Consider the following 10,171-nt stretch of genomic DNA (forward strand, 5'->3'; position numbering starts at 1 on the left):
CATTTCCTAACCTTTCTCTTAGATTTTAGAACAATAAGCTGACTGTCTAAATACATTCTTGAAATACTGTATAGCCTTATTATTAGGAAGAGGACCTACAAGAAGAACATTTTGGTTTTTGACCAGAATGTGAGCAGTCACAAGAAAAAGTGAAGGCAAAGAAGCCCTTGGACCTACTCCAATGGGTTGAGCCAGGGGTGTGTAACTGGGGCAATTGACTCTCCTATTGGATGTTCCTGTTAAATATCCTAATTAATTAAACTTAATAAATTGTTGAAATCAGGGGCTGGGTTCGCCCCATCCCCACTGGGACACCTGGAAGATTCCAATAAAGGTCTGGTTTTTACTTTACTGGTCTAACACTATTACAAGGATTTTTTTTTTCTCTTTTGATTATAGACCACTGGGGGATGAGAGAAGCAGAGCAGGAATTGTAATCCCAGAATGACAGAACATTCTGAGTTGAAAGGGACACACAGGATCATCAAAGGAATGTGTGAACATTTACAGAGACTCCAGAACTGTGACTTTGGGTGGTCAGTCTCTCTGCTGGCAGCCTCCCAAAGGGCCTTCAGCCACTCCTCAGCCCTGGACAGCAGCAGCATCACCTTTGCAGGGCCCAGCAGGGCTCTCCTGAGCTGCCCTCGCCCAGCTGCACACAGACCCTGCCCCAGCCAGGGCCCTGCACACAGGCAGGTTTCTGTAGGGCCGGGCCAAGGGCACACAGGGTGGGATGGGCTCTGTGAGCGCTGGCAGGGACAAGGCACCTCTCAGGAGGGAATGTCCAGGCCCAGGGAGATGCTCAGGGAAGCAGAGGGGGCTGAACAGAGCAGTGCTGGGGCAGGAGGGCACTGTTGGTGTGTGGGAGGTGCCGGGCACAGCTGGGCACGGGAACACTGTCCTGAGTGCCCGGCTGTCTCTGCCCTGCCCTCTCAGGCACAGCACCACAACATCTTCTCCTGTTTCTGCACTCCCCTGATATTGTCAGTGTTTTCTGGTGCTCTCAGGGAGGCTCTGGCATTTGCAGCAGCTGAGTCAGGCACTGCCCTTGGCATTCCTGCCAGGCAGGGCTGTCCATGGGAATGGGGTGTCCAAGCTTCCCTGGGACCTGTGGGGCTGTGGGCAAAGCAGTCCATGGGAAAGGGGAATGAGCTCAGCCCCTCCATGAGATCCCATCATGGGCACACCCGGGGATCTCCTTGCTGTGCCCTTCCCAGCTCTGAGCTGCCCTCCTGGGTGCAGAGCTGTGCCAGAGCCTCTGGGAGTTCCCTGAATGTCCCACGGGGAAGTGCAGAGATGCCACAGCTGAGGAAATGCTGCTGGGTTGGCCAAGGGAGCCGTGAGTGTCCTTGGCACAAGGGGGTGCTGAGAGCTTGCCCAGAGACCTTTGGAGAGGGTGAGACATTCAGGGATCCCTCTGCTCTGGGCAGGGTCTGGTTTATCCCAGAGTGACCTGGGAGTGTGATTGTGCTCTGATTGCAGCCAAAGGTGCAAAGCCAGAGCAGTTGGGAACAAGCCCATCCAGCCCCTCACCTGCCCTCAGCCACATGCCTCTCACATGTCTCAGTGGCAAACTCTGAGTGCAGCAGGAATGCTGGTGATTTCTGACCTCAGAGAGCCAGGAATGATGTGTGGGTAGGAAAAGAATTCCAAAAATCAACTCGTGCTATGTATTTCCTTAAGAAATAGAGTGAAATTCCTTTACAAGTGTGACTGCAGATGCTACCAACCCTTTCTGCAGTAGGAGTGATTGGCCTGAAAAATCCTGAATATCCAACCTTGTCCCTCTGCCACATGGCCACAAACCCAGGGCAGTGGGGCAGGGATGGCTCTGCGAGAGCTCCCATGCACAGCCCTGGCTGCTCCTGGCACACTCAGCCAGCACAACTGGAGCTCAGGCAGGGACCTGGGTGAAGGTTTTCCCAGATCAGGAACAAGGGTGTGTGAGTCCCAGCAGAACAGTCTGCAGGGAATGGCCCAGGTTTGGCTCCAAGCAGCCTCTCCTGACTCGTCACTGTCCTTTCTCCATGAACAGGTCCCCATGGTCAGGCACAGCCAATGTCCAACAGCAGCTCCATCAGCCACTTCCTCCTGCTGGCACTGGCAGACACGCGGCAGCTGCAGCTCCTGCACTTCTGCCTCTTCCTGGGCATCTCCCTGGCTGCCCTCCTGGGCAACGGCCTCATCATCAGCGCCGTAGCCTGCGGCCACCACCTGCACACGCCCATGTTCTTCTTCCTGCTCAACCTGGCCCTCAGCGACCTGGGCTCCATCTGCACCACTGTCCCCAAAGCCATGCACAATTCCCTCTGGGACACCACCACCATCTCCTACACAGGATGTACTGCTCAGGTCTTTTCTTTTGTCTTTTTCATCTCAGCAGAGCTTTCCCTCCTGACCATCATGTGCTACGACCGCTACGTGTCCATCTGCAAACCCCTGCACTACGGGACCCTCCTGGGCAGCAGAGCTTGTGCCCACATGGCAGCAGCTGCCTGGGCCAGTGCCTTTCTCAATGCTCTGCTGCACACAGCCAATACATTTTCCCTGCCCCTGTGCCAAGGCAATGCCCTGGGCCAGTTCTTCTGTGAAATCCCCCAGATCCTCAAGCTCGCCTGCTCACACTTCTACCTCAGAGAACTTGGGGTCCTTGCAGTTAGTGCCATTTTATCATTTGGCTGTTTTGTGTTCATGGTTTTCTCCTATGTGCAGATCTTCAGGGCTGTGCTGAGGATCCCCTCTGAGCAGGGACGGCACAAAGCCTTTTCCACCTGCATCCCTCACCTGGCCGTGGTCTCCCTGTTCTTCAGCACTGCAGTGTTTGCCTACCTGAAGCCCCCCTCCATCTCCTCCCCATCCCTGGATCTGGCCCTGTCAGTTCTGTACTCAGTAGTGCCTCCAGCCCTGAACCCTCTCATCTACAGCCTGAGGAACCAGGAGCTCAAAGCTGCAGTGTGGACACTGATGACTGGATGGTTTCGGAAACATTAAACTGATGTCCAGTTTCTGCAAATCACTTGTAATAAAAGTCATCTTTGATACTTCTTGTTGATTTGGTTATGGGATTTCTTTTACTTTTTCAATATTATCCACAAAGAAATGCCATTGTTTGTGCCATACCTCGTTTTGTTTCTCTCCATATTCCCTCTTGCCACAGACTGTGTCAATGAGGGGCTGCACTCTTGGTGGCTTTAAAGGAAGTCAAGGATCTCCCAGCACAGTTTTCTGCAGAGATGCCCTTTTGTTGCCTTCTCTGGAGCTGCAGCAGCAATGTCTGTGTGCAGAGCTGGGGGCAGATCAGTGCTGGCACAGCAGCTGTGCCCAGCAGCAGCAGCACTTGGTGTTGCCAGTGCTGCTCCCGTGGCCCTGCCCCGCTGCCCTGGTGGCCCTGGTGTTGCTGCAGGGCCTGAGTGCTCTCGGGGCCGGGCACAGTCCTGGGGGTGGCAGTGCCGGGGCTGCAGCAGGGACAGCCCATGGGCACTGCTGGGGCAGCGCTGACGCCTCAGGCCAGGGCCTGGGGGCTCCAGGCTCCTTGCCCAGGCTCTCTCAAGAACACGGCCAGGCCAATGCTCAGCACAGAAAACCCCCGTGAGCAGCCCCAGGCTGGCCGTGGGCAGGCTGGGGGCAAACAGCATGGCTGGTGCTCTGCAAGGGCCCTGGGGGAGACGGGAAGGAGCAGCAGAGCAGGGGCTGATCCATCCCCAGTGCGCTGGACAGCCCAGGGCAGCGTCCCAGAGCGTCCTCATGGAGCTGCCAACAACATCCCCCCTCTGCAGCCCTGGCCTCTCCCCCAGCTCATACAGGTGCCGCATCCTTGCAGGCACAGCCATGGCAGCACTGGCTCAGGAGCCCCTGTTTGCATTGCACACAGCAGGCGGGAGCACCCCCATGCTGCTGCGGGGGGGACATGAACCTGAGGGAGCACAAATGCCAGCAGCCCCTGGGGCCAGGAAGGGCTGGGGGACACCAGGGAAACCACTCAGCTTTGTCCTGACCTCTGCAGCCAGCCAGAAAGTTTGTTCCCATCAACTGGGAGTTTCCTGTCCCACTGCAGACGCTGCTGCTCAGAGCCAGGGCTGCCTGGCAGCCACCCCCGGACTGCCCTGAGCATTTCCTTGCCTTCACCTTTGCTTTGTTTTCTCTTTCCTAGTTGAAATTTCTTCCTATTGCCCACCCCTGTTCCCTCCCCTGCAAACAGCCCATCCCTGTTTGCCCTTTCCTCTCTGGCCCCACTCCCCCATTCCAGTTCCTGACTTGGCACCATGGGATCGTCCCTTGGGGAGCAGGATCATCCCACAAGTGCTGCAGGAATTGTCTGCAGGCTCCTGCAGTGCCTCGTGCTGCTCCCTTGCCAGAGGCAGCCCAGGCCAGGGGGGCACATCTGGGCTGCTGTGACTGGCTGTGGGGCTGCCTGTTCTGGGCAGTGAGGAGGGGCTGCAGAGGTTCTGCAGGACTGGCAGGATGGGCTTTGGGGCTGTGAGGAGAAGCTGAGGGACCTGGGCTGCTGGAGCATCTGAAGAGGAGGCCCAGGGCTCCTTCTGCAACTGCTCCAAGGGTGGTTTCAGAGAATCCCAGAATCAGCAAGGCTGGAAAAGACCTTGGACATCATCAAGTCCAACCAGTGCCCTGACACCACCTTGTCTCCCTGAGCCTCCTCTTCTCCAGGATAAACAACCCCAGCTCCCTCAGCCGCTCCTCACAGCACTTGTGCTCCAGACCCCTCACCAGCCTTGTTGCCCTTCTCTGGACACACTCCAGCCCCTCCAGGTCCTTCCTAAATTGGGGGACCCAGAACTGGACACAGCACTCAAGGTGCTGCCCAACCAGTGCTGAGCACAGGGCAAGAATCCCTGCCCTGCTCCTGCTGGCCACACCATTCCTGATTCAGGCCAGGAGCCATTGGCCTTCTTGGCCACCTGGGCACACTGCTGGCTCATGTCCACCCTGCTGTCCATCAGTCCCTGCAGGTCCCTTTCTGCCTGGCTGCTGTCCAGCCACTCTGTCCCCAGCCTGTAGCGCTGCAGGGGTTGTTGTGGCCAAAGTGCAGGACCTGGCACTTGGACTTGTTAAACCTCACCTTGTTGGATGTGGGCCCTGGATCCAGGCTGTCCAGGGCCCTCTGCAGAGCCCTCCGGCCTTCCAGCAGATCAACACCCCCAGACAACTTGGTGTCACCATGGTTCCATGAGGCCCCAGACTGTCCCAATGGTCTCCATGATTCCATGAGGCCTCCCAGTGTCACAATGTCCCTCTGGTGTCACAAAGTCCCTTGGATCCTTGGGCCCTGCAGTGTCACAATGGCACCGTGGTGCCCCAGGGCCCTGCTGTGTCACAATGGATCCTTGGTTCCATGAGGTCTGGCAGGGCAGCAATGCTCTCCTTGGTTCCCGCTGTCTCCCACACCTCCCACTGTCAGGCTATAGAAGGACACCTGGCTGATGAAGGGGAGTGGGAGTGGGTACCTACTTGAGGAGGTAATAATAAAAATCCCTCCCAACCCCCTCTCCCAAGCCAGGTGCCCCTTCAGATTCGGTATGATCCCCTGGATCTGGAGAGTCAGCCAGATGGTTTAGAAGAAAATTATCTGTCCAGTGAGCCTCCCAGTTATGATTCATCTGTGAGACAGATCAGCACCTCTAACATCAAAAAGGAAAGAAGGGTAATCGTGGTGGGTGACTCTCTCCTGAGGGAAACAGAGGGCCCCATATGTCGACCAGACCCACCCCACAGAGAGGTCTGCTGCCTCCCTGGGGCCCGGGTACGGGATATCACTGACACACTGCCTGGGCTGATTCAGCCCTCTGATTATTGCCCACTGCTGATACCCCAGGCTGGTAGTGATGAGATTGAGAAGAGGAGATTCAGGGCAATTAAAAGGGACTTTAGGGCATTGGCTCAGGTGGTTAATAGGACAGGGGCACAGACAGTCTTTTCCTCAGTCCCTTTGGAGTCTGAGAAAAACAGTGAAAGCAATAGGAGAGCTCACATTATCAACGAGTGGCTCAAGGGTTGGTGTCATCGTCAATATTTTGGATTCTTTAATCATGGGGCAACTTTTACAGCACCTGACTTGCTTGGACCAGATGGGCTCCATCTTTCTGTGAAGGGCAGAAGAATTTTAGCTCATGAACTGTCAAAACTTGTTGAGAGGGCTTTAAACTAGGTCTGAAGGGGGAGGGAGATGCAGCTGGGTTGTCTGGAAGCAGGCTCGTGGGTGGTAAGCCTGAGTGAGGGGTGAAATCAGCAGCCCAGCTGAGGTGCATGTACACCAATGCACACAGCATGGGTGACAAACAAGAAGAGCTGGAGGCCATGGTGCAGCAGCAGAGCTATGATGTAATTGCCATCACAGAAACAGGGTGGGACGATTCACATGGCTGGAGCGCTGCACTGGATGGCTGCAAGCTCTTCAGAAGAGACAGGAAAGGGAGAAGAGGTGGAGGGGTGGCCCATTATATTAGGGAGGCTTTTGATGCTACAAATGTTGAAACTAATGATGATGGAGTTGAATGTCTATGGGTAAGAATTAAGGGAAGGCCAACAAGGCTGACATCCTACTGGGAGTCTGTTATCATCCACCCAGCCAGGAAGAAGAGATGGACAACTCATTCTATAAGCAGCTACAGAATGTTTCAGGATCATCAGCCCTTGTTCTGGTAGGTGACGTGAGCCTACCAGACATCTGCTGGGAACTTAATACAGCAGAAAGAAGGCAGTCCAGGAAATGTTTAGAGTGTATGGAGGAGAACTTTTTGTTGCAGCTGGTTGCAGCATAGTCCCACTGGAACAGGGACAATGTTCGATCTGCTGTTTTCAAATAGGGAAGGGCTGGTGGGAGATGTGGTGTTTGGAGGCTACTTGGGGCACAGTGATCATGAAATTATAGAATTCTCAATATTTGGTGAAGTCAGGAAGAACACTAATGAGACTTTTACATTGGACTTCGGAGGGCAGAGTTTGGCCTATTTAGGAGACTTATTCAGAGAGTTCCTTGGGAAGCAGCCCTTGAAAACAAAGGAGTTCAGGAAAGGTGGGAAGCTTCAAAACAGAGATCTCGAGGGCACAGGAACAGACTGTCCCTGTGTGCCAAAAGACGAGTCGACGAGGCAAAAATCCAGTCCGGATGGGCAAGGAGGTTTTGAAGGAACTTAGGAATAAAAGGAGGATGTATCATCTTTGGAAAGAGGGGCAGGTCTCTCAGGAAGTATTTAAGGGGCTTGCTAGGGCATGAAGGGAAGAAATTAGGGAGGCCAAAGCTCAGTTCGAACATAAAATGGCAGCTTCAGTTAAGGCTAATAAAAATGTTTTTATAAATATATCAGTGGTTAAAGGAAGGGTAAGACCAACCTTTGTTCTTTATTAGATATGGAAGGGAATTTAATAACTGCAGATCAGGAGAAGGCAGAGGTGCTTAATGCCTTCTTTTCCTCAGTTTTTAGTGAGAAGACGATTTGCCTTCAGGAAAACTGTCCTCCTGGGCTGGTTGATGGTGTCAGGGAGCAGAGTGGACCACTGTTATCCAAGAGGAGGCCATCAGAGAACTGCTGAGCTGCTTGGATGTTCATAAATCCATGGGACCAGATGGGATCCACCCCAGGGTGATAGGGAACTGGCAGATGAGCTTGCCAAGCTGCTCTCCATCATTTACCAGCAGTCCTGGCTCACTGGTGAGGTTCCAGATGACTGGAAGCTGCCCAATGTGACGCCCATTCACCGCAAGGGTGGCAAGGAGGATCCTGGTAATTCCAGGCCAGTCAGCCTGACCTCAGTACCCAGTAAGGTCATGGAACAGTTTACACTGAGTGTCATCACACAGCACTTCCAGGATGGCCAGGGTGTCAGACCCAGCCAGCAGGGGTTTAGGAGGGCTAGGTTGTGTTTGACCAAGCTGGCCTCCTTCTATGACCAGGTGACCCTCCTGGTGGATGCAGGACAGGCTGTGGATGTGTCTATTTGGACTCCAGCAAGGCCTTTGACACTGTCTCCCACAGCACACTCCTGGAAAAGCTGCAGCCCACGGCTGGGCCAGGAGCACTCTGTGCTGGGTTCAGAACTGGCTGGATGGCCGGGCCAGAGAGTGGTGGTGAGCGGTGCTGCATCCAGCTGGGGACAGTCACCAGTGCTGTCCCTCAGGGCTCTGTGCTGGGCCAGCTCTGTTCAATATTTTTATTGACCACATGGATGAGGGGATTGAGGCTTTCATTAGTAAATCTGCAGATGACACTGAGCTGGGAGCGTGTGTCCATCTGTTGGAAGGTAGGAGGGCTCTGCAGGGACACCTGGAACAGCTGGATAGATGTCAGAGTTCAATAAGTTTAAATTTAATAAATCCATGTGCCAAGTCCTGCATTTTGGCCTCAATAACCCCCTGCACTGCTCTAGGCTGGGGACGGTGTGGCTGTACAGTGCCCAGGCAGAAAGGGACCTGGGGCACTGGTCGACAGCAGGCTGGACATGAGCCAGCAGTGTGCCCAGGTGGCCAAGAAGGCCAATGGCTCCTGGCCTGGATCAGGAATGGTGTGGCCAGCAGGAGCAGGGAGGTCATTCTTCCCCTGTACTTGGCAGTGGTGTACTTGGCATTCTTCCCCTGTACTGGCACCGTACCTCGAGTGCTGTGTCCAGTTCTGGGCTCCCCAATTTAGGAAGGACATGGAGGGACTGGAGCATGTCCATAGAAGGGCAACAAGGCTGGTGAGGGTTCTGGAACACAAGTCCTGTGAGGAACGACTGAGGGAGCTGGGGTTGTTTTGCTTGGAGAAGACTCAGGGGTGACCTTATCACTCTCTACACTCCCTGAAAGGTGGTTGCAGTCAGGTGGGGGTCGGTCTCTCTCTCCTCACAGCAGCTGACAGGACCAGAGGACAGTGTCTTAAGCTGCACCAAGGGAAATTTAGGTTTTATATTAGGAAAAAAGTTTTTTATGGAAAGGGTGATAAATTACTGGAACTGTCTGTCCAGGGAGGTGGTGGAGTCACCATCATGGGATGTGTTTAAAAAAAGACTGGATGTGGCACTCAGTGCCATGGTTTAGCTGAGGTGGTGTTAGGGCATGGGCTGGACTTGATGATCTTAAAGGTCTCTTCCAACCCAGCAATTCTGTGATTGTGTGACATCACAGACCAGGTTGTGACATCATATAGTAGGCTGTGACATCACTGGTTTATTATGTGACCTCACAGAGCAGGCTGTGATATCAGAGCATGCCTGTATGACATCACAGAGCAGAGCAAGCTGTGAGGTCAAAGAGTGTGCTGTGACATTATAGGGTGGCTGTGTTCCATCACTGAAGGTGTTGTGACATCACAGGGTGGGTCTGTGAGCCCACAGAGGTGCTGTGTGACATGTTGAGTGAGTTCTGCCATCACAGAGCAGGCAGTGACATCACAGAGCAGGCTGTGACATCACAGAGGAGGTTGTGATGTCACAAAGTCAGCTGTGACATTACAGGCTGGCAGTGTGACATCACAGAACGGGCTGTGAGGCCACAGAGAAGACGCTGCCATCATAGAGAAGGGCTCTGTGACATCACAGAGCAGCTGTGTGATGTCACAGGGAAGGCTGAGACAATACAGAGTGGGTTGTGACATCACAGAGCTGACTGTGACATCTCAGAGCAGGCTGGGACCTCACAGGACACCTGTATGAAATCACAGGTGGCCTGTTACATCTCAGAGTGGGCTGTGTGACATCACAGGGGTGTGTGTGACATCACAGGGGCTGTGTGAGGTCACTGGGGAGGTCACTCCACCCCAACCCCCCCTCCCAGTTCCCCCAGAGAAGTCCAACGCTGCTCGTGCACAGCGGGGTCCCCTGTCCCCCGGGTCCCCCCGCCCCCGGCACCGCAGCCTCCCCCAGAGGATGTTCCACGAGATCGACCCCAGAGCCTGACACGGGGACGGGGGCTGGGGCAGTGGGGGGTGGGACAGGGAGACAGGGACCCCCCGGCAGCGTCCCCGTGTCCCCCAGCGCCAGAGCCTGGCCCAGGGCTCCTTCACCCTGTTACCAACGAGGGCTTGAGAGCGCTGAAAAAATCCCCAGCAAGGGATCAGCAAAAACCAGATTTAATATTAAGTGACAGCACCACAAAGTTCCTTGGCAAGAGTCACTCTGCTCCTGACTGGACACTTCAGGCACACCAAGGAAACAAAGCAACAACAAAACCAAACAAACG

At 54.4% G+C, this 10,171-nt stretch overlaps 1 protein-coding gene across 1 annotated transcript; it reads left to right on the forward strand.

Annotated features, from left to right (window-relative positions):
* The first annotated feature begins 1,808 nt into the window (after nucleotides 1-1,808).
* Nucleotides 1,809-2,991, forward strand: LOC137466871 (olfactory receptor 14J1-like). The gene has a single exon (XM_068178498.1). It carries the CDS (start codon nucleotides 2,059-2,061, stop codon nucleotides 2,989-2,991), a length of 933 nt encoding a protein of 310 aa, XP_068034599.1. The 5' UTR covers nucleotides 1,809-2,058.
* The last annotated feature ends 7,180 nt before the right edge of the window (nucleotides 2,992-10,171 follow it).

Source organism: Anomalospiza imberbis, unplaced genomic scaffold (genome assembly GCF_031753505.1).
Source record: "Anomalospiza imberbis isolate Cuckoo-Finch-1a 21T00152 unplaced genomic scaffold, ASM3175350v1 scaffold_46, whole genome shotgun sequence".
In the NCBI taxonomy this organism is placed as follows: Eukaryota; Metazoa; Chordata; class Aves; order Passeriformes; family Viduidae; genus Anomalospiza; species Anomalospiza imberbis.

Bases quoted from the DNA above. Each gene is read 5' to 3' on its own strand.
- LOC137466871 (XM_068178498.1), top strand. From the start codon at position 2,059: ATGTCCAACAGCAGCTCCATCAGCCACTTCCTCCTGCTGGCACTGGCA.